This window comes from Pelophylax lessonae, assembly GCF_965119305.1.
Source record: "Pelophylax lessonae genome assembly, chromosome: 6".
Lineage (NCBI taxonomy): Eukaryota > Metazoa > Chordata > Amphibia > Anura > Ranidae > Pelophylax > Pelophylax lessonae.
The window spans coordinates 162,677,471-162,703,029 of record NC_138773.1 but is presented as its reverse complement, the minus strand read 5'-3'; the positions used below and the strand labels follow the sequence as shown (position 1 = coordinate 162,703,029).

General features: G+C 38.2%; 1 protein-coding gene across 7 annotated transcripts in view; it reads left to right on the top strand.

Annotated features, from left to right (window-relative positions):
• RBFOX1 (RNA binding fox-1 homolog 1) overlaps positions 1-25,559 on the top strand; it is a 1,110,521-nt gene that overhangs the window by 1,054,309 nt on the left and 30,653 nt on the right. For 3 of the 7 annotated variants that reach the window (XM_082260840.1, XM_082260837.1, XM_082260838.1), the window contains exon 11: positions 13,660-13,712. The exons of the other annotated variants lie outside the window; for them this stretch is intronic. In XM_082260840.1, the coding sequence (XP_082116966.1) occupies positions 13,660-13,712 (53 nt within the window). The remainder of the gene's footprint in view (positions 1-13,659; positions 13,713-25,559) is intronic. 7 annotated transcript variants of the gene reach the window in all.

The window sequence follows — 25,559 nt, the reverse complement described above, 5'->3', positions numbered from 1 at the left end:
AGGTTTTTCTTGAAATGTTATTTAGCAAAGCCACAAACACAGTTTAAATGCTGGAGTCCTTTGTACCTCAAGGAGACAAACAAACAAATCTGCTTGTCAAAGCAACTAACTAAATTCATGTCAGTTTCTGAATAGCAGCGTGTCCCCTAATTGGTTCATTAAAACAAACAGACAGGTTCGGCAAAAATGTAAAATGTGGACCTAGGAATGGAATCTTTTCCCATCAAAGCTCTAAAAAGTCTCTAAACTCCAGTACCCAAGACAAGACTTTTCCGAAAAACAAAAAGTTTGTTTTCTCCATATCAGACACAAACCCTTAACCCCCACACAATGGGGAAATGAGAAACCTAAGTGACACATATGCACTACTGCAATTCAGTGAATCACAGTTGGTATTTATTTTAGTTTTATTTTGTCATGTATTTTATAGATTTAACATTTGTTATGACATAGGAGTTGCCCTTTCCTATCATTTCTACTTTAATCTGTGCTGTGTAGGTAAATCATGTTACAATTCTGCTGTTAAAATACTTTACATTTTAAATGCATTGGGGTTTTCTGGAATCCTAAACTCTGGTTGACTAAATCATTATAACTAGAGATCAAGGGGAGGGGAATGTCTCCCAAGCCTCAAATTCCCTACATGTAAATTTCATATTGTGGATTCAGCAAGTGAAATAAATCAAATTGTTTACAGAATTATTACTGATATGTTTGCATGTGTGTGATTGCAAGTGAGCATGCCTTGTTCCCAGAATGGCTGGAAAATATATTTATTAGCTTGCTTTGATTGCTTTTGCAGATAGTTTATGTGTTGCTGAAATTGTATTAATAAAAATCACCAACTGATGTACACTGGTAAGGGGTCCCTTATTAGAAAAAGCTTTAAAACTCTACAAACAGAACACTATCAAAATAATTCAAAAACAATAATAAAAAATAGAAAAGTATATTGATAAATGAATAAATAAATGTAATTTTGTTGGCAGAATGCATCCATTGTGAATGAGATTATGGGGAAAAAACTGGTAAAAGGGGCTGGAGAAAAGATGGGATTTAGAGGTTTAAAGCAAGCCCAGTTTAGTTTGCAGCTTTAATACAGTCAAACAGTTTAACAAAAAATTACCTATATGGTAGCCATACATATACCATTTTGAAGATTGATGGCAGAAAAGGAGGTTCATTGCATATGACATTTTTACATTTCGGATTTATGTATTTATCATTTTTTTTATTTATTTGTGTATTTTTTACATTTTTAAGTATATTCCTATGTTTATCACTTAATATTGATCGTCTCTTTACCATTGCTGAATGTCCATTCTAAATCACATCCCCCACCTCTACCCCCACACCCCCTACTCTTTCAATAAAATAATACTTTATTAGGTTTCAAGGTAAATTATGTTCTTTTCTGTTAGTTTAAGGTCATGTCTCTTGTGCTTGATCTCAAATTTAAAGTAAAAATATCTCACCCCTATATGTTATTCACCCTCTTAATGTATTTAAATGTTTACAGCATGCCCCTTTCTCTTTTTACTGGGAGACTGTACATATTAACTTTTGGAAGCATAGCATTTTTTCAAGTCAGAAGAACCAGTTTGGTGGCTTGATTTTTTTCTAATGCTGTTAAGCCCCAAAGCTTGGACACTTCCCTGCCCGTAGCCTGTAACTTGACAGTGAATGAGCAGTAGAGAATGATCTAATCTTTCTGCTTACCCTGCTCTTTCCATTAGCTAGCATGTAATTTGTCCCCATTTGTATATGTAAATGATCTGTCTATTTGCTGGAGTAAATCATCCCTCTCTTCTATTATGCATGGGATTGCAGAAGGTTTATACCAGTTCAGCTACTCATACTTCTTGCAATTATAAACAAATTTTGCCAACAATTCCCCTTGTACACATTAGAAAACACACAAAATGTGGATACAAGTGTGACTGGCCTATTTTTTGGAGGACAGCTTTATAGAAAACATAAAAATGTACAGCACTGTGTCAAACAATGCTCTGTGCCACTAATAATTCACAAGTCATGTGATAATTCAGCAGTACTAAGGTACAAACAGAAAGAAATATTACATAGGATCTCAATACAGAACTTCCATTACTGTATATTTTCAGTGGCAACTTAACGAAACAAGGAGGAAATTTACATGAACCCCCCCCCCCCCAAACACACACACACACACGTCCAAGGGGTAGAACTGTCTAAAAAAATAAATAAAAAAAGACATGCCCCCTCCCTTCAAGGATAAAGTCTATCTCTGACCAATTGAAAAATGGCTAGACTTCTTATATTTTTTAACTAATTAATATCTGTATCAATTAGCTTTACTGGAGCTCAGATCCAGACAAATATGAAATACCACTAAAGTGGTTGTAAACCTTTGGGTTTTTAAAAAAAAAAACAGACATGCCTATACTTAACTGCTCTGTGCAATAGTTTTGTATGGAGCAGCCCAGATCCTCTTCTTCTGGCGTCCCCTGCCAGTGCTCCAAGTCCCTCCTCTTCATCTGGTTTGCTCCTGAGTCCCACTGCCGCATCCATTGACACAGATAGTGGGACTTGGCCCTGGCCCCTACTTCCATGTCCCAGGATTTGATTGACAGCAGTGGGAGCCAATGGTTCCTGCTGCTATCAATCTGTCCATTGAGGAGAAAGACAGTGGCTGGAGCTGCTGCACTCATACACATTGCTGGACCGGATCAGACTCAGGTAAGAAAAAAGGGGGGTCTGGGGTTGGGAGCTGCAGCACAGAAGTTTTTTCACCTTAATGCTTAGAATGCTTTAAGGTGAAAAACCTTAAGGCCTTAGAGAACCAATTTAAGCAATTTACATAATAAATAGGACAGAAAGGCACACATTTTGGGGTTGTTCCCAATTAGCAGATACAAAAATGAATTCAGTTGCATAAGTGCATACAGGTAGTTTCCTAGTTTTTAAGTGGTAGTTGCCAAAAAAAGGACTTTAACCTACTATCATTCCTATTTTAGCTAATCCTGGGAGCCCCTGAACTCAAAGTGTCAGACCACATATTTGGAGCATGTATTGGTCATTGCATGCAAACCCCCCTCATTCTGGGGACACCTTTGGCAACCTACAAGATAAATGAAGATATCTGTAGGCATTACAGTACCTTCAATTTTATTGCTTGAAATATAGAACAGTTTTAGAACAGTTTTTTTTTTAGGGATGTGCATTATGGAAACAAGGTGAAAGAAGTTGATAAACTTCAGAATTTTTAGATCAGGATACAATATGTGATTCCTGCCCAGCAGGACAACTCAAAACTTAAAATGTTACTCAGCTTGATCAGAGCCACCTTACTGTTAGGTAAAAATATGTATTTAGCCTATACTGGGACCAACAGCTGACACATACATTACTGAAAAAAGGTCTAATTTATGTTTCACTTTGTTAATGGCTGATAAATCTTAGTCTACCCATTAGAACTGGGCGAACCTGCTTGGGATCATTTATTACAGTTTTTGCCAAACACATAAAAAAATCCACAAATTGTGAATTTTCATGCAAGCCCCATGGAAGTCCATGGTAGGAAAATTTTGGAAATCCATTCTCTCCATTTGTAAGGATAATTGTCAAACAAGAGACATGGGGACATTGTCTCTGTGTTGATGAGGGCAAGGGACTCATCTCCTCATATCTGGCCTCATTGATGTGAAGCAGACTTATCAGAATCTGTACTCCCCTTTAAAAAAGAGACCCCAGATATTCAGCCCTTCCCCTAAGCACCACCACATCTCGAACCATACCAGGCCATATACCCTCAACATAGGGCACTTTGTCCCCATGTTCATGGGGAAAAGTGTCTCTTCCCCACATCCCTGGTCCAATGGATGTGGGAGTCTCTTGGGGAGACTTATCAAAATATGAAAGCCCCTTTTAAAATAAAGCGAGGCAGATATCCGTGTTCCCACGTGAATGAGTAAGAGTTACCTGAATACTTATTCGTGCAAAAAAGATAAAAAATAAGTAAGCACACAACAAATTTGATAAAAAAAAAATGTTCCACAGGGGTTGATTTACTAAAACTGGAGAATGCAAAATCTGATGCAGCTGTGCAACTTCAGCTTGTTCCATTAAGCTTTGACAATAAAACCTGCAAGCTGATTGGTTTCTATGCAGAGCTGCACCAGATTTTGCATGTCCCAGTTTTGTAAATTAACCCCCCAGGTTAATTTATCAATCACATTGCCCAGTGATGTAGAACCATGTCAGTCAAGATGAAGCATGTCCACTGAAACAAAACACAATGGACTTCTACTGAAAATTACATTCTCTGGATAGGTAACGGAGTGTAAACTAAGAGATGGTGGATTTTGGATAGCAATATGTAATGATCCCCTACACCTTTGTTTACATTCAGTTACCAGGGCTGGGAAATGTCATTACTGACAATAGTCTGTCAGGTGCACATTGTCTCAGTGGTCTTTTTGTTTTGTTTCAGTGTGCATCATCCATTAGGATTGATGTAGATCAACATTGCTGGATGACGTGACTGATAATGAATTTACACCATGGGTCTATTTTTTAAGTACTTTTTCAAATGTGTTGTGTTTTTATTTATTTATTTTATTTTGTTTGTGAATGAATACCAAGGGGTACTATGTACCTATTACTCATTTAGGTGTGGGGTGGACATCCGAGGACCTCCTTATTTTAAAGGAGGATATCCTATTCTGACAAATCACTCCCCACAATAATCATGTCAGAGATGTGAGGAGGAAGCACTTGTCTCTATCATAATGGGCACAAGGTGCTTAGCCAGGGGGGACTGGGGGGCACCTTATCAGGATAACATCTCCATGTTTAAGGTATGTGGTCTGGTATAGTTCAGGAGAAGGGGTCACACACTGCCCCTTCTTTATTGGACAGCCCGGTTGCATTCTGAAATAAGGGCCTGTTGGTAATTTGGAAGGACCCTGTGTTGTTATTCATTTTGTACAGTGTCGTTGATTTTTATGGTGCACCATAAGAACCAAAAACTGTGCAGCCACTGGTGTCCTGACAACCGATGATATGTTTGTTGTTGATATGATTGTTTGCCAGGACACAGTCATTTGACCCACACAGGATCCTTGGTTGCTTGGATACAGGTAGCAATCAGTGTCCTAGAAACAAATCACATTGTGCCTCAACTTGTTTGTAGCCAGCACAGCAGAAAGCTGTTATTTAGTGGCAGGAGTAATAGCACCACTAAATAAATTACTTTCAGCTGTGGTAGCAGTCAGAGAATTGGGTGGGTGAACATGCCAAATCTGGCCATTTTGTTTGCCCATTTGGTGAACCTCAAACAGGTAAAAATCATTAAAAACAATTGCAGTGAACTTGAAACATGTTTCCAACACATATATAGTATATATGGGGATATCACTATTCATATTAATTGAGACACATTCTATAAAAAAGTGTCCAGCTTTACTGGTTAGTGCTTGGGGTAAAAGCTTATTGTGCTGGTTAGATAACCTGTTTACATCACTATTTTACCACTGAAATTTGCAGATAAGGAACTTTGTCAGTGCTGCTCAGTTATTTCATCATACTGTTTATCTAAACACAAACAATTGGGCGAATCAAATCTTTTATGATGATGGCACTGCAAAATGCCATTATCACGTGTTCAATGTGAGTGTGCATACATGTCTAGTAACTTGGAAATCTTGGAATATGTTTTATGATTTGGTAGACATACATGCAGAATTTACATGGGGAATGAGCCCTTCATACATACAAGCAATTAAAATATAAATGAGAATACCTCTGGACTTTAAAGCAAAACTGCCACATTTTCTAAACATTATAGATTTTCATATACCGTGTGTATATATATATATATATATATATATATATATATATATATATATATATATATATACAGTATCTCACAAAAGTGAGTACACCCCTCACATTTTTGTAACTATTTTATTATATATTTTCATGTGACAACACTGAAGAAATGACACTTTGCTACAATGTAAAGCAGTGAGTGTACAGCTTGTATAACAGTGTGAATTTGCTGTCCCCTCAAAATAACACAACACACAGCCAATAATATCTAAACCAATGGCAAAAAAAGTGAGTACACCTCTAAGTGACAATGTCCAAATTGGTCCCAATTAGCCATTTTCCCTCCCCAATGTCATGTGACTCATTAGTGTTACAAGGTCTCAGGTGTGAATGGGGAGCAGGTGTGTTGAATTTGGTGTTATCGTTCTCAATTTCTCATACTGGACACTAGAAGTTCAACATGGAACTTCATGGCAGATACCTCTCTGAGGATCTGAAAAAATAATTGTTGCTCTACATAAAGATGGCCCAGGCCATAGGAAGTTAGCCAAGACCCTGAAACTTAGCTGCAGCACGGTGGCCAAGACCATACAGTGATTTAACAGGACAGGTTCCACACAGAACAGGCCTCGCCATGGTTGAACAAAGAAGTTGAGTGCACGTGCTTAGTGTCCTATCCAGAGGCTGTCTTTGGGAAATAGATGTATGAGTGCTGCCAGCATTGCTGCAAAGGTTGAAGGGGTGTGGGGTCAGCCTGTCAGTGCTCAGACTATACACCGCACACTGCATCAAATTGGTCTGCATGGCTGTCGTCCCAGAGGGAAGCCTCTTCTAAAGATGATGCTCAAGAAAGGCTGCAAACAGTTTGCTGAAGCCAAGCAGACTAAGGACATGGAATACTGGAACCATGTATTGTGGTCTGATGAGACCAAGATAAACTTTTTTGGTTCAGATGGTGTCAAGCGTGTGTGGCGGGAATCAGGTGAGGAGTACAAAGACAAGTGTGTCTTGCCTACAGTCAAGCATGGTGGTGGGAGCATCATGGTCTGGGGCTGCATGAGTGTTGCCAGCGCTGGGGAGTTACAGTTCATTGAGGAAACCATGAATGCCAACATGTACTGTGACATACTGAAGCAGAGCATGATCCCCTTCCTTCAGAGACTGGGCCACAGGGCAGTATTCCAACATGATAACGACCCCAAACACACCTCCAAGATTACCATTGCCTTCCTAAAGAAGCTGAGGGTAAAGTTGATGGACTGGCCAAGCATGTCTCTAGAACTAAACTCTATTGAGCATCTGTGGGGCATCCTCAAATGGAAGGTGGAGGAGCGCAAGGTCTCTAACATCCACCAGCTCCGTGATGTCGTCATGGAGGAGTGGAAGAGGACTCCAGTGGCAACCTGTGAAGCTCTGGTGAACTCCATGCCCAAGAGGGTTAAGGCAGTGCTGGAAAATAATGGTGGCCACACAAAATATTGACACTTTGGGCCCAATTTGAACATATATCACTTAGGAGTGTACTCACTTTTGTTGCCAGCGGTTTAGACATTAATGGCTGTGTGTTGAGTTATTTTGAGGGGACAGTAAATTGACCTTGTTTTACAAGCTGTACACTCACTACTTTACATTGTAGCAAAGTGTAATTTCTTCAGTGTTGTCACATGAAAAGATATAATAAAATATTTACAAAAATGTAAGGGTTTATATTTTTCCCCATTGAGATCTGATGTGTTGTCAAAGTGTTCCTTTTAATTATTCTGAGAAGTGTGTGTGTGTATATATATATATATATATATATATATATATATATATATATATGTACATATACATATACATATATATATATATATATATATATATATATATATATATATATATATATATATATATAGGGCTGTTGTTAGAAATCATGGGGCCCTGTACAGCCTAGCTGACAGGAACAATGAACCATGCATAACAAGCCACTCCAGCTGCATAAACGAGCCACTCAATCATCTAACCAGAATACCTGTGAGAATGAGCCCTCAGTTGTGCTTTTAAAAAAGAGGTAGAGGTCAGTGGCCCCACCTTCTGAGGGGGTCAGTGGGTGAAGGGAGCTGTGAGTCAGTTTGTGAGGATGTAGCAGCTGGGAGCTGCAGGAGAGTCAAGCTGACAAAGGTACAACATTTTGTGCATGATCACTGGGACTGTGTGTTTGATGGTCTGGAGGACCAATGCATAAGGCCTAAGCAGGGAAGCTGCAAAGAGAGCCACGAGGCTGAATTCCATGTTTTTCTGCATTGATGGTAAAATCCCCCTGCTTGGGTAACTATTTAAGTGGAACGTTTTTGCAGAAAAAGCCCTAAAACATATTTCTGGCATTGAGTAAACTCCTAATGAGCTACAAATTTCCCAACTTATCACAATTGGTGAAGAATGGCAGGGGGCAAAAAACGGTGGCATTAGGATCCTTGCATACAAAAAAAAAAACGTGAGTTGCCAGAGACTGTTTGTGTTTTGCTGTGTGAGCAGCTAGATGTGTATTGTCACACAGCCTTAAAGAGACGGTATGCCAAGTTTTTGTTTCTAAAGAACTGTCTGTCTGTGACTGCAAAAATGAGTGCTGTTGCCTGTGGCAATGAAGGAGTGATCTGTGCGGCTGATTTCATACAGCCTATGTTATCTGATGATCATATTCCTGGCTGAATTTGAGAATATGGCTGCATTCAAAGCATGGCCCAAAGGTCGCTGGGCTGAATTGCTACAGCCTTTCCTGCCAGCAAAGTTGCAGTAAGTGTACCATTTGATGATCAGGTACAAAGCAGCAATCTGATCTAGAGAGAGCTGGGAATGCTCTGCTGGGAGTGAGTGGTTTCCCATGGCAACAAGAGAGGAAGTGTCACCAGGGTGGTGGAGCTGCAAGGAAGGGTCTGCTGAACAGCCTATAGACCAGGGCGTGTTGGCTGCTGCAGAGATTAAACCTCAGAAATTTTGCCCACAGCTCATGAAGGAGTTGAAGATGTAGTATGTCTTGTGATGACAGACATGCTCAAAGTACTGCTAATTGGAGCTGGATAGTACTTGCTGTATTGGTCAGAGATTAACAATATTGGCGTTACATGATATAATATTTGGTGATAATGTTGAAAATTGTCTCACAGTGTGCTGTAAGAGAAGCACTCTCTAGCACTATTGGACAGATCAGAGGTATTAAAAGTACCAGAGGCAACGAAAATGGTTAAGGAGATTAGTGTGAAGAAATGTGGTGAAAATTGTTCAATGGTAGGAAAGTCACTATTAGATTGTTGAATAACTGGGGGCAGTGTGAAACTTTGGAAAGGTCCCATAGGGGGTAACTGCTTGCATGCATGTGGTCCCTCCTCAGACATGGTCATAGGAAACAATGGGACAAGTGTTCCTTATGATATTGACAATAATGAGTTTTGGATTTCTGAGAAATTGGTTGCCAAGGGTAACCACACAGGTATTAGCGAACCTGAAAAATAGATGGTACTGGTTAAGGTTGATACAGGTAGTTAGGGGAGTGGTACCCTGACAGATGTGATAGGAGTGGGCCCCCTACAGTTCCGGGAGAGTAGTCCTGGGGATGGTAGAGGGATCAAAGGGACCCCAAGGGTCAGGAAGAAGTGCTTGTGAATGCACATCCTAAAAAAAGATGTTGATGGAGTGCCCCTTTAGAAAGAAGGTCAGAAAGGTTTGGACCCCTGGGGGTGGTAGCAGATACAGAGGTGCCAATGTGAAGAGTGGGTGTGTTTCTACCTCTGGCGCAAAACAGGGTGGGGGCATATTTGGAAGGTTGAGCCTGTCACTGTTTAAATTGGTGGTCTAGGCCAGATTTTGCAGAAAACAGGCATACCAATGATGCAGGTGTATGATGGGTTTATGTTAGAGACAGAGTTAGAGGTCAGTGGCCCCACCCTCCCAAGGGTGTCAGTATGTGAAGGGAGCTGTGAGGTGCACATTGCATGATACTGTCCAGGTCTGGACAGACAAAGGTCCAAGCCTGTGAGGATGTAGCAGCTGTGAGCTGACAAAGGTACAGTGTTTTGTGCACAAGCTCTAGGACTGTGTGTTTGACAGTCTGGAGGACCAAGGCATGTGGCCTGAGCAGTGAAGCTGCAAAGAAAGCCAAAGGCTGAATTTTATGTTTTGTTGCATTGATGGGGAGAAACCCCTGCATGGGAAACTGTTGTAGTGTGAACTTTTTCCTTTGTTTTATATAAAAGTGGGCAGAAAAGGCCTAAAACGTACTTCTGGTGTGGAGTAAACTCACTGTTTGGTGCTGCCAATGAGCTACAAATTCCCCAACTTGTCACTATATATATATATATATATATATATATATATATATATATATATATATATATATATTTGTGTGTATATATGTATATATATATATATATACATATATACAGTATATATAGTATTTGAAGGGAAAATAGCTTAGTGTGTCTGCATGGGGAAGAAGGCATTGTTTATTTGGCATACATTTACATCAAAAGTTAGGATGTTTTACCATATAATATACATTTTCACATGTAACTGCTTTTGTTTTTGAGGTTTCATGCATTAGATCCTTTAAAATAATAAAACATTTTTTTCTAGTTTTGGGTAGAGTAGGGAAGGATTAGACCCTCTGTCAATATCAATAATGTCTATGTCAACCACTGGGGAGATCTTTCACTAGAGCAAGAGGTAGGGGAAAATCCTGAAATGTGTACACCTGTTCCTGTGCCAACTCTATAAAATGTTTAGATTACACAGACTTTAACTAAAAAATGTCTTTTGAGGTAATTTTTATATAATAGTTGTATGTTACATTGACCTAGAAAGACCTTTTAAAGGCAACAACAACCCATACATCCAGCACTTTATGATGTATCATACATGTTATGTATTGTATTATTTATGAACTCATGTATGTACAATCACATAAATCCATCCTTCATCAATAATCTGTGTTTACCAGCATAATTCATATTTTATATGAGCCTGAACCTATTTAAAGTATTTATATGAGACTTTGACATTTGTACATGCTTGCTCATTGATTTTAGATTAGAATCATATACCCCAGTTACAACAAACATGCCGCTTAACAATTGTTAGGATATGATATCAATCTCAAACTGCTTTCTTAGAGATTGAAAGGAGCAGAGACTGCTCATTTAGCTTAGTAAATGATGTGCACAAAATCAAGTGTAAGGTAATTTGAAAAAAAAAGTTTCTTCCTTGCAAATGATTGGATGACTGAAGTGAACACAACTGTACCTCATTTACTACAAAGTTACCAGCTACATTACAAAGTGAGCATTCACTTTGCTAAGTGAGCAGTCTCTAATCCTTTACTAAATCAACCCATATGTTCAGATCATTACAAGGAGCAGTTAAGCACAACCATTGCATTAAAAAGTAGTAATGCTATGTCGCTAAATAAACCATTGGATGTAATAAGGGCCTAAGTAGATAGGGATAACAGGGTAAAGTTCAGTCTACTCATTCAGAAACTAAATGGAAAGAGATACAAAAGCACAAGAATTGAGTCCAGTTAATAGCAAGCTTCTAAAATGCACCTAAAGGTGTTTGCTGATCCTCTGAATCAGGTCTTGAGAACCCTAATGTTCATATTAAAAACAAACAGAAGAGAGTGTCACCACCTAAGTGTAAATCATATATTAAAATCTATATGAGAACATTTTTTTTCACTCACTGCATTATTAATGGGATCAGCCTATCACTAAATCTAAGTAAAAAAACCTTCAGTGGAGTGACCTTTTGTAGGCAGAGATCATCAGGGAGATTACTGATAAGTGCAGAGTTGCACCTGGAACTTGCTGGCAATGTGAGGATGGTAGCTGTCAGGCTGGAATGCAAGCCCCTTTTATTGTAACTGGGTGGCTCCTGGGATTGCTACAGTGGCTCGGCCAAGTTCATCACCACTCATGGATCTTCAGGGATGATGTCACTATGTCAGCGGGGGGTGTGGCTATGCGTTTATGGGCTAGCCATGCCCCTTTATCAAGCCAAGAAGGAGCTACTTCTTCCTGGCTTGATAAAGGGGTGTTCCAAGCCCTGAAACATGTAGCCATGCCCCTGTGGAAGTAGTGAAGTCATCACCGAAGATCACCAAGTGCAGTCTATTTTGGCCGAGCCATTGTAATGATTCCAGAAGCTGCCCAGTGTACTGAAGGGAACTTGTATTCCAGCATGACAGCTACCATCTTTCCCTCTGCAGCACCTTCCAGGTGCAATTATGCCTACAAAAAGGTCACTCCACAGTAGAGTTTTGACTTGGATTTGGTAAATTTGCAAATCCAATTAATAGTACAGGGAGTATCATTTTACTTTTTTAATATTAATTTTAATATATGATTCACTCTTAGGTGGTGGCACCCTCGTCTTTTTTTGTTTTTCATAAGCACAACTATTGTTTAGCCTTACTAAGCAAGTGGTGGAACTTAGGCATGTAATGATCAAATATGTACAAACATATAAAACTGTAAATTATATTTGGAAAGAATGTTCTAAAACATTACAATATCTTGATCAAATTATTTCTATCCAGCTGATCTACTGTACGTTACATATTTCACTATAAAAAACTGAAAAAAGACTGTACTTTACTTTTAAGTCTGCATGCATTTTTATCTGCTTTTTATGTGTGTTTTCATGCATTGTGGTCCTTTTCTGACATGTTTTAGATTCATTTTATCTTAATTTTCTGTATGCATTGCTTAAGGGTTAGGATATTTTGTGTTCAGCTCAGTGCATTAAAACACTTGTAGAGTATTTGTGTTTATAGTGCAGTATCATCCATCCCTGTAAAAAAAAAATGTTTTCTGGAAACTTCACCAAAAATTCAGCAAGCATTTTTTTTTTTTAATCATATGACTTAAACACATAGATAAAAACTGTGTCATTAAAAATAACTGTTCACACATTTCCACAAGCTTTAGGGTCAAAACTATATCTTAGGCTTAGAGTAGGCCCTAAAAGATGCACCCAACAAAGAAATTAAAGACACCTTGTAAAGGCTTCTGTAAATTGGTGAATCTATAAACTCATGTAAAAAGATCTTGATGCCAGATTCTCCATGAAGATATTCAAATCCAGTAGGTAATTCAACCTGCCTGCATACAGGAATCCGAAATACCAATTTGGAGGCTACTGACACTTTTTATACATTTCATTATATTAATTCAGGATGCCCTACTTTTAGGACAGGACCCAAAATGGGTTCCCATAATTAATGCTTATGGGTCCCAATTTATAGGATATGCTATTATTATTTTTTTTGAACTGCCATAGATATGGCATTTTGTGACAGATTTTGGGCATCTTTGTGATTAATGCTTGTAATATTAAACAATGCACTGTACGCACATATAAAAAATGTCAGTGTAAAACAGCATAGTCAAAATGTACATATTTAACATGAAATTTAGCTGACATATATCATTTAACATCTATATAATATATTCTAAGACTATAGAACATGCTGTTTACATTAGCCATATCACACAATATCTTCTATAAATCACAATAAGAAACAAAGGCGTTGAGTTACCCTTTTAAAAATAAATTTCTTAACTTGAACATTCAATGGCCTTGAAGCACTTTGTGATAGAATCGTCTGTCATTCATTTTAAGCTTAATACCCTGTAACCATTCTTACTGGCAATACTTACATATTCTTTAGAACTAAAATATGTCACCATGTGTTCCTTCCACATTATTTAAAATTAAATTTCTTCCCAATGTCCCATCTATACATATCAACTCAACTGGCAGCTACAACATTTTCTAGTCAGCAAGCAGAATTGTGAATTTTATCTTCTTTTACAGAAATCAATTCGTCTTCGTTGCAGCAGATGAAATTTCTTGTAACTCCTCTTCAGGTAACAACCATCGATACTTCTTAATGCATCCATCCAGGTCTCAATATCCTTTTGTACACAAACTCCAGTTAATCACTTTAGAATGCTCAGTTGGAATCAAATTATCAGTCTTGGTTTCACAGAATGAATGAGAAGCCTATGGGCTTTATTACAAATCTTAGACAATCTCACTGACTATGCTGCTTTTTGTGAAGCTTCAGTTTCACTTGATGCATTGAGCTTAAATTGAAAAAAAAAAATAAATAAATAAAAAAATCTTCCTTTAAAATAGGAATATGTGAAGAGGAGTAACTTAATGCCATATTCCTAAACCACGAGAACCAAATATTTGAACAGATAAATGGCTATCCTTTAGCAAGAAAAGTCCATGTTGTTTTCTCTTTTGTGTATTCTCAACTACATTTCCATTCATTTTCTTTCTTGTGAACAGACTTGTATATTATTTCACATAAGTGATATTGAGAATTGCATGTTTCTCCCATCACTTGTGCATGATTTGACTCTAAGTCTGTTGTTATTTTTTATATATACTGTATATATTTAGGCAGTGTAACAGAAGCTCTGTTTGATAAAGCATGACAACGAGAACACAGTTTTAAAGCAATTATGGATTAAAGAAAAACATATATGCAGTTTTGATGAATTATAGAAACTTTTGTAAGATTATTTTTGTAACATAATTACCTTTGCTCAGATTTAAAATGAGAAAAATTTTCAGCTCCTTATGCAGTACATGCTCTATACAGTATATATTTGAAGAATAGAAATAACCCTGCTAAAATGTGTCACGTAATCCAGTAATCAGTATGATCTGGAATGTATGCAAAGGTATTGGGTTTGGTTGCTCTTCTCTATTTTTTTTCATTCTCTGCTCAATGAATCTGTTTACAGTTAATTATTACAATTTAATATGTGAACATAATTTAACTGTTTGTTAAGTTTGTAAACTTATGTTACAACTGCACTTTTGTTGTAAATTATACACCTACACTTTTCTTACAGCCTCTGAAACAATGAAAATATGATGGGTTACATTTACTAAATAGAAGTCCTCTTTTAGCAAAATGGAGTTGATGCTCTACATTGGGCTAAATGACTAGCCAGTTTGTGTAGAGTAGCTTGTTCAGAGCATCTTCAGATGTCCATGCAGAGCCAATAAACTACAAGTCATACTGCTAAAAACAGTTAAGATAGCACACATATTGTGCTACAGGGGCAGTTACATAGTACATATCTACATAGTTAGTCAGGTTGAAAATAGACACATCTGGCTCAACCAATAAAAAAAAAACAGTAATGGAAACCGAACCATACAATCCCATATACACAATCCTATACCCGCAGTGTAAGTTCTTATAATCCGTTTGTAGCATTTTAGTAGATTTCCTTTTGATCACCATGTTAGAGTTTTCATCTCATTAACATGAGTTCAAGTGTGTCTAATAATTTCTAATGTAAGATTCTCATGTAGAGGCAATCATAGTTACCTTTAGCCTTGATGACTGCTAGAAGAGCCATCCCTTTGCAGGACACAAAAGACCACTTAGAAAACAAATTTCAAACCTTTTTCCATTTTAAGACCTTGCTCTCTGTTGCTCCATGGAAATTCATGCACCAAATATTGTTGGAAAAGGTCCAGATAAAAACATATTGCACTTATCTGCGAGATACTTAATTTCCCAGCCTATTGGGCTTTCTCCAAAGCTGTTTTATTGTTACAATAACCACTTCAGCTGCGGAAGGTTTTACCCTCTTAATGACCATCCATTTTTTGCAATACAGCACTGCGTTGGTTTCACTAACAATTGCACACTGTACCCAAATAAAATTAATGGGTTTTTTTCCCCAAAAATCAAGCTTTCTTTTGCTGGTATTTGATCACCTCTGTGGTTTTTATTTTTTGCACTATAAACAAAAAAAAAACAACAATTTAAAATAAAAAAACAATATCTTTTTACTTACTGCTATTAAACATTCCCAATAAAAAAAATGAAAACATCTAATTTTTTCATCAATTTAGGCCAATATGTATTCTGCTACATATTTTTGGTAAAAAAAAAATCCTAATAAGTGTATTTTGATTGGTTTGTGCAAAAGTTATAGCATCTACAAACTATGGGATAGATTTATGGACTGTTTATTTTATTAATTGTTTTTACTAGTAATGGCGACGATCAGCAATTTTTAGCGGGACTGTGACATTGCGGCAGACAAACCTGACACTAACTTTATATGGAGCCACTAACTTTGTAGACAGTAATGTCATCAAAGTCATCTAGCCAGACACTCCAGCTTGACCCACACTATAAGATAAAAAATAGTCTGCAACTGAATTTTTCACAAACTTTCTGATTAAAATGAACTGGAGCTTACTTAACTACTTGCCGTCTCTAGGATGTTCTAACTTTGTTAGGATATTTTCCTTTAGCTTAGTGAATGTAGTGAGAGCTCACTGTGCACAGAATACCAAATATTGTTCAAGGGCAAATACACAAGAGTATTTCTACTTGCACATGAATGGATGATGGAAGCCAGCGAAATTCCCCTCATTTACTAAGCTAAGGGAAAAAAACTGAACAGCAGAACTATGTTGATAATGCTGGGAGAACAGTTGCAGCAAGGGAGGAGAACCAGGGTCTATGGGATGAACCCAAGGTAGATCTATGAAACCTCTTCCCCCAGCAAAGCAACATTGCCATCTAAGAGGAAAAAACGGTTCATTTACATCTGGCAGTGGCATGCCCAGCACCTCTCTCCCACCAGAGGATTGATAGGCTACCTCCATTCTTTTTTCCTAATTCCTAATCCTTTTTCCCTTTTCACTATTGCCAATCTAAAGACACTGACAGAAGAGATCGCCCATAGCACTTACCCAGCACAATAGACAAAGAAACATAGCAGCTGCTTGACCATAACAAAAAAAATGTAGAAAAAATAACCTTTTTTAATATATTCATCACAGAGGAAAGTGTGTGTGTGTGTTAGCATATGTCACAGTTTTTTCTTTCAAATATTTTTATTAAAGAACAGTAAGCACATAATACAAAACATTAAGGTTGTCAATTAAATACATTTTCAGGAAATAATGTCAACAAAGAACAAAGGTGTTATAAAGGGCAATGGAAAATTATACCCCATAGGTGAATACACAATATAGATTGACATGGGTAGGCCAGGTGATTAAAGTTCCGCCACCCCGTTGGAAGAGATTCTTAACTGAAAAACTCCTCATCAACCCTATTGGGAACATACTGTGGCGAGTTAAAAAGGTTCAGGTTACAGACCAAATACACCACCGGTGAACTTGGGAATGGTATGGGGTAGATTCATCCTCATATAACATTTATCAAGAAGGACAAGCAAAAGCAGATACAAATACGGAGAGGGAGAAGGAGAAAGAAAATGGGAAAGAAGAAAAATAAAAAGAACCAGTACTTGTCCTGAGTAAATCAGCCTTAGAATGGTGTATCCATGAATTCCAGACTTTTTGAACATGTAGGGCCTTAAGACTTTTAAGTGTGAGGAGTTTTTCATACTGACATTGTACATTTACTGGGGAAATTACTATTCTGTACTTTATTTGGAATGCCTCTATCCCTATGTTGAGAAGGGCAAGCTTTGGTTTTAGAGGTTTGAGTTCCTCTGTGATTTCGCTAATTAGGATAGCTATTCATTTCCAGAAGTAGGTTATATGCGGGCATCCCCACAAAATGTGATGCAGGGCGACTTTTTGGTTACACATTCTCAAACATTTACTAGGGGAGTCTCTGTAAATTTTAGAAAGTTTATATGGGGTCATATACCACCCATGGTAGATTTTTTGGTAGATGTCCCAGTGGTCAATACATGTAGACATTTGATAACTCGCCTGAAGAGCTTTTGTGTATGAGATATTACAGCTGCATGAATGATATAAGTATGCATATCGTCTTGTTTTTCTTTTACACTTAAAATCCCACACATCGGACATTTGGATGGCCTACACTCTATAGCAAACCTCATCTGATATTAAATGATCCACATGTACGCTGTAACCTGTGTGAACATCTGCACTTCACTGGTACAGAGGAATTACTTAAAGAGGAAGTAAACTCCGTAGTTTTTTTTTTTCTTACCTGGAAAGTAAAGGCGTATTGTGCTACTATGCATCACATACTAGCACATTATGTAACATGTACCTCCAAACAAAGCCCTCGTTGTCCCCGCTGGAGGCTGCATCCATCTTTGCCCATCTTCCTTCTGGGTCTGTGGACCTCGATTGTGCTACTGGCCAGAGCCTCGTGATGTCATTCCCGCGCATGAGCGTGGGAGCTGCCCGTCACAGCACAGGGCTCTGAAGAAACTGCACAGATGGCTGTTCCTTCAGAGCGCTGCTGATATCACGGCGCAGTATACATTAAAAATGTTCTTAATGGTGCAGGTTTCGGAGATATTTACAGTATCTATAGGATTAGCATTATTGTAGGCTTACCTATACATTACAGGGGGTTTACAACCTCTTTAAACTGTGAGGATGTGAGTTGGTTGTTATATAAGATTAATGTACCAGTGTATGTACCTATCTCAGTTGCTGTAAACTTGGATACTAGAACTTACACTATATAGCAAACCACACTTGATATTACATTCATGGCATGCACACTGTAACCTGTGCGCACATGTCTGCATATTATGGATGCCATGAAAATGCTATTCTGACTTTCTCTGGGGAAGGGGAGTCATCAGACAGGTATGGGGAGGAACAGACACCATCCAACTTAGCATGAGGAAATCTCTAGAATAATATCAGGATCCATCAGAAGTTCACAACTCTCCACATAGCGTGAACGATTCCAGACATGGTCTTAATCATGGTTGTGCCAATTTGTTTAATATTCTATATTTAGTTCCAAATGTACACAAAGTGCAGACTGCAATGCTCTGCAATGTTTTATAAGGAGTCTTTCCAAATAGTTTCTTACTATCTCTGAGAAATGGTAGGCTTGCAGACATGCAAAGGGAGGATGAGAAAGTGTGAAAGGAAGCCTGATAATGTCTCCCAGAAGAATTGATCGAAATTAGGTCTAATAATGGTTGTGCAAATTAGTTCAATATTCTATATTCGTAGGAAAAAAAAATTGATATGGAAATAAATAAAGTCAGAAACTTGTTTTACCTTCAAATGTTTTCTAGTCAGTTGGCTGAGTTTTTTTGCTTTGCTTTCTTGATATCTTGAACATTTGTAAATCCTTAGAAAAAGTTTTTACTTTGTTGCATTTTAATAAGTTCAGAGTACTTTGTTCTTGTTAAAGTTCAGCATTTATTATTGAAGATCATAAATGTTACATTGGTGTGGAGAAATTATTTTAGAAATGCTCTTTCACAGTAAAGAAAACATTGCAGCTACCAGATTACTGTGCTATCATCTGAGAGTTGTGTGCCACCTTGAATAAGTATTTTTTTTACTGATGATTTTCAGAAAATAAATTTAAGGTCTTATGTCTTAAGGTCTTACATTTTTAACATACAGCTTTGTATGGCCAAAATGCTGTAAATTCAGATGTGTTATTTCATGTTAAGATTGAATTTGTTGCATCAGTTTTATTACCTTCACACTTAAATGGGTAAATGCCATACATGCAGGATAGCATTTTAAATAACATCTTACTCAAAGTAGAGTGGAAGAAAAGACTAAACAGGGTATACAGGCCTAATTCTTTTTTTTTTTCATTGACCTAACCGTTTTAAAGAAAAAAAAGCTTACATATTACTGCACCAACATAAACGATATAGATGTAGTGATCTCCCCAACTGATCTTTTGTATTCTCACAATAGGAACTCCTCCACTCAGAATACACAGATCAGCACTACAGCAATTAACTGTGTTTGCTGATCAAATTCTGGTTTTCCAACAGGATCATTTGTCAGAAGTTGGTTTTTAGAGCAGCTTTTACTGAACAGACAGTGCTGCTGAATTGATCAAATTGTTGGTACATGTTCCTTCCTCCTACCTATTCTGCCTAACCTGTAAAAAAAAAAAAAAAAAAAAAAAAGTGTGTACTTGAGTACTTACCTTTTTTTAATCTGCTCCAGTCACCTAATCATGGAGCTCTGGGTCAGGTATTCAGGAGCTACTGTATGACGTCACCCATTGGCTCCCATAGCCCAGCCATTGTTGACATTCCCTCCTCCCCCTGCAGGTGCCGTTCACTGGCACAGGGGAGTTGGAGCTGTGGGATCACGTGACCAGACTGGAGCAGATGAAAAATAAATTAAGTACATACATCTTTTTTTATATAGGTTAGGCAGGATAGCTAGGAGGAAGGAGGAGGACATATTTTTAAACATTTTTAGACTTAGGCTTTCCTTCCAGTTTAAGTTTCAGACTGCAAATGTACAGTATGTTTCCTTGTCATACCAAATCCTTTACTTAAATAAGATTTATTTTTAAAGTGGAACCCCAAACAAACAGATAAATACACAGTTGAAGTACATATGCATGCCAATACATACAGTATCTCACAAAAGTGAGCACACTCCTCACATTTTTGTAAATATTTTATTATATCTTTTCATGTGACAACACTGAAGAAATTACACTTTGCTACAATGTAAAGTAGTGAGTGTACAGCTTGTATAACAGTGTACATTTTCTGTCCCCTCAAAATAACTCAACACACAACCAATAATGTCTAAACTGTTGGCAACAAAAGTGAGTACACCCCTAAGTAAAAATGTCCAAATTGGACCCAATTAGCCATTTTCCCTCTCCGGTGTCATGTGACTCGTTGGTGTTACAAGGTCTCAGGTGTGAATGGTGAGCAGGTGTGTTAAATTTGGTGTCATTGCTCTCATACTGGTCACTGGAAGTTCACCATGGCACTTCTTAACCACTTCTGGACCGGAAGATTTCCCCCCTTAATGACCAGGCCATATTTTGTGATTCAGCACTGTTATTTTTAACTGACAATTGCGCAATCATTCAATGCTGTACCCCAATAAAATTGATGTCCTTTTTTTCCCCACAAATAGAGCTTTCTTTTGGTGATATTTGATCACCTGTGTGTTTTTAATTTTTCGCACTATAAACAAAAAATAGCGACAATTCTGGAAAAAAAACTATATTTCTGCTATATAACATTCCCAAAAAAGAAAAAAATGTAAAAATCAAAATTTTTTAACATTGTAGGCCAATTTGTTTTCTGCTACATATCTTTGGTAAAAAAAATTGCAATAAGCGTATTTTCATTGGTTTTCACAAAAGTTATCGCATCTACTAACTACGGGAAAGATTTATGTCATTTTTATTGTTTTTATTTTTACTAGTAATGGCGGCGATCTGCGATTTTGAGCGGAACTGTGACATAGCGGTGGACAGATCGGACCCCCTAACTGACATTTTTGACACTTTTGGGGGACCAGTGACACTACTACAGTAATCAGTGCTAAAAATATGCACTGTTGCTGTAATAATGACACTGGGCGGGAAGGGGTTAACACTGTGGGTGTGTTTCTAACTGTATAGGGGTTGGGTTTGTGAAATGATCACAGAGACCTATGTTCCTATATAGAAGGATTACAGGCACTCTGTGATCATTTCAGAGAGAAGAATCGTTCTTCTCTTTCAGCGGGGAACGATTGTGGGTGTCAGGCAGCAATCAGAGCCGCCTGCCCCGTGCATCACAGTCTTCTGCTGAGGGGGGGGCAGGAGCGTGCCACTGGTGGGCGCTTGCCCTCTAGCTGCAGACATGAGACCATTGTAGACCTACATCAGTTTGCGCAGAAGGGCCTCCCTGTCGCAGTAGATCAACGGCGGGGGGTCCGGAAGCGGTTAAAGAACTCTCTGAGGATCTGAAAAATATAATTTATGCTAAACATAAAGATGACCTAGGCTATAGGAAGATTGCCAAGACCGTGAAACTGAGCTGCAGCATGGTGGCCAAGACTATACAGCGGTTTAACAGGACAGGTTCCTCTCAGAACAGACCTTGCGGTGGTCGACCAAAGAAATTGAGTGCACATGCTCAGTGTCATATCCAGAGGTTGTCTTTGGGAAATAGATGTAAGAGTGCTGCCAGCATTGCTGCAGAGGTTGAAATGGTGGGGGGTCAGCCTGTCAGTGCTCAGACCATACACTGCTCACTGCATCAAATTGCTCTGCATGACTGTCATCCCAAAAGGAAGCCTCTTCTATAGATGATGCACAAGAAAGCCTGCAAACAATTTGCTGAAGACAAGCAGACTAAGGACATACTTGTAACCATGTGCTTTGGTCTAATGAGACCAAGATAAGTGTGTACAAAGAAAATTGTGTCTTGTGTACAGTTAAGCATGGTGGTGGGAGTGTCATGGTCTGGGGCTGCATGAGTGCTGCCTGCACTGGGGAGCTACAGTTCATTGAGAGAAACATGAATCTCAACAGTTACTGTGACATACTGAAGCAGAGCATGATCCCCTCCCTTCGGAGACTGAGCTGCAGGGCAGTATTTCAACATGATAACGACCCCAAACACACCTCCAAGATGACCACTGCCTTGCTAAAGAAGCTAAGGGCAAAGGTGATGGACTGGCCAAGAATATCTTCAGACCTAAACCCTATTGAGCATCTGTGGGGCACCCTCAAATGGAAGATGGAGTGGTGCAAGTTCTCTAACATCCACCAACTCAGTGATGTAATCATGGAGGAGTGGATGAGGACCCCAGTGGCTACCTATCAAGCTCTGGTGAACTCCATGCCCAAGAGGGTTAAAGCAGTGCTAAAAATAATGGTGGCTACACAAAATATTGAAACTTTAGGCCCAATTTGGACATTTTGACCTAAGGATGTACTCACTTTTGTTGCCGGTGGTGTAGACATTAATGGCTGTGTGTTAAGTTATTTTGAGGGGACAGCAAATTTACACTGTTATACAAGCTGTACACTCACTACTTTACATTGTAGCAAAGTGTCATTTCTTCTGTGTTGTTACATGAAAAGATATAATAAAATATTTACAAAAATGTGAGGGGTATACTCACTTTTGTGAGATATTGTACAGCCTATTGCATTTGAGATATTGTACATCTTGTTGCACACCTAATATTGAATTAGGGTGTGCACCCAAAGCTCAGGCACACAGACACACATGTTCCTGTGTGTGTGTGTATATCTATCTATCTATCTATCTATCTATCTATCTATCTATCTATCTATCTATCTATCTATCTATCTATCTATCTATCTATCTATCTATCTATCTATCTATATATATATATATACACACATACACACACACATAGTACACACACACTCTTAGAAATAAATGTACAGAAGCATTTTAAAATGTATAAAAACATGGATGGTATCAGCAGAGCAGTAGATGGTGTCAGTAGAGCAGTGCACTTGCCAGTAGGGCAGAGATTGGTGTCAGTAGTTTTTAATGTTGTAGTTGTTGTTTAGTGTTGTATTTTTTAATATTTTTTTTCAAAATGTTTAATTATTTTCAAATATATTTGTTTTATTATTTTTTACAATATTAATATTGTTTTTGCTTTTTTTTTTTAGGAGCCCTGTTGGGGGGCCTTTGTGAAATATCAGGGGTCTAAACAGACCCCTGATGTCTCACTTTTTAGACATCACTTTTTAGACTTTTTAGACAACACTGTTCCTTGGAAAGACCCAAATCCCAAATCTACTTTTGAAGACATAGAAGATACCCACTGATATTTTTCAAAAGATCGGTAGCAATCTGTCATTTAAAAAAGAACATGTTGCTAATTAAGTCAAAGCTGAACTCCAGACAAAAAGCTATATAAAAAGTGGAATTACTCAGAAAGAAGCTGCCTTATCTGTCAAAGGGTTTGTATTTCTGTCTATCCAGTCCTGAGATTCACACAGTTCTTCCAGACAGCTCAGCCAGCATGGTGACTTGAATTTCCTCTGCTGTAGTTAACCGGTTGCCGACCGCCGCACGACTATATACTGCGGCGGTCAGCCCCGGCCAGGCAGAGTGACGTATCGGTACGTCACTCGCCTGTCACTGACTTGCGAGCCTATCGCGGGCGGGCGCGCGCCCGCCGAGGCGCGCGCCCGCCGCGGCTCGTTCACAGGCAAGTCAGTGCGTGTGACCGGCGGACTCGATGTCCGCCGGCCACACTACGATCGCTCCTGTGAAGGGAGAAAGACAGAGCAGCTTGTGTAAACAAGCTGCCTGTCAGTTCTCCCTGTGTAAAAGTGGAGATCTGACCGTTCTACTATGTAGAACGGTTGATCTTTGCTTTTACACCAATAGCCATGTCCCTACACAGTAGAAAGCACGCCCCTAGGACACACTTAACCCCTCCCTGTCCAATAAAGTTAACCCCTTCCCTGCCAGTGTCATTTTTGCAGTAACAGTGCATATGTATAGCACTGATTACTGCAGTAATGTCACTGGTAACCCCAAAAGTGTCAAAAATGTCAGTCAAGGGTCCGATCTGTCCGCCGCAATGTCGCAGTACCGAAAAAAAAATCGCAGATCGCCGCCATTATGCGTTAAAAAAAAAACACCAAAAATGACAAAAATCTTTCTCTTTGTTAGTAAACGCGATAACTTTTGCGCAAACCAATCAAAATACGCTTTTTGCGATTTTTTTTACCAAACATAGGTAGCATAAAACAAATTGGCCGAAAAATGTTAAAAAATTTTGATTTTTACTTTTTTTTTTTGGGGAATTTCATATAAAAAAATGTGAAAAATATTGTTATTTTTGCAAAATTTACGCTCTTTTTTTGTTTATAGCGCGTGATCAAAAAATCGCACAGGTGATCAAATACCACCAAAAGAAAGCTCTGTTTGTGGGAAAAAAAGGACGTCAAATTCGTTTAGGTACAGCGTCGCACGACCGCGCAATTGTCCGTTAAAGTCACGCAGTAAAAAATCGCAAAAAAACCCCTGGTCCTTTAGCAGCCAAATCCTCCGGGGCTTAAGTGGTTAAAGAGTAACTTCACTTTTTTTTTTTTTTTAAGAAAAAAAAATAATAATTCTCTCTGGGTGAATAATCTATATTGTAGGAATTTTAATAAACTTTGTTGCAGATTCCTATCGTTTTCTGATCTGAAGGAATCGCTCTTTGTTAGATCATGTCTTGTATAGGAATTCTAAATGGGAGTGAGGTTTTTGTTTTATTTTTTGATCAGCTGACGCAGACTTGTAGAACGTCTCCAGGTTGCCATATTACATTTTTAATAACAATACATTTCAATATGGCTTGTGTCACAATTGTTTATGCTATAATTTTTTTTTTTTATTTGCAATATTTTTTCCTACAAAAATGGAGTTACCCTTTAGGCAACATAGCTGGGTCGCTTTTTTCTCCTAGCCCGCAGCAACAGATTGATACCTGTTTGGCTCCAAGTGCTGCTGAACAGGAGATTACCAAAGGCTGAAAATAAGTCTAATTCAGGTAATATAAGGTCTCGTTCACAAGGGCATACCTATGTGTACACCTGTGTGAAGTCTTCACCTGTAAAGGATGCACAGATGGTCTGTGCATCCTTGTGCAGGCAATCCTATTCATAATATGAAGAGTCAGCAAATCAATGCTCACTAAACATAGGTTACACTGGTTGGTAGCATCCCTGAATAAATGTAGTAAGCCAAAATCCAAAAAAGAAAACGATGGGACTTTGAATATACCTTGCCAGTGTCCTATTAATAACATAGTGACATTCAGTTATATAAAATATACAATTTTATTCATAAACAATCTAAAATCAGTGATTTTCTTCAATTCCTCAGGAAATCTGGTGGATCTATTTTCATGTCAAAAACATGAAGAGACAGTAGTTAATCTGACAATGATAGTAAAACTAAAATCAAAACAAACATATTGGCACAACCCAGCCA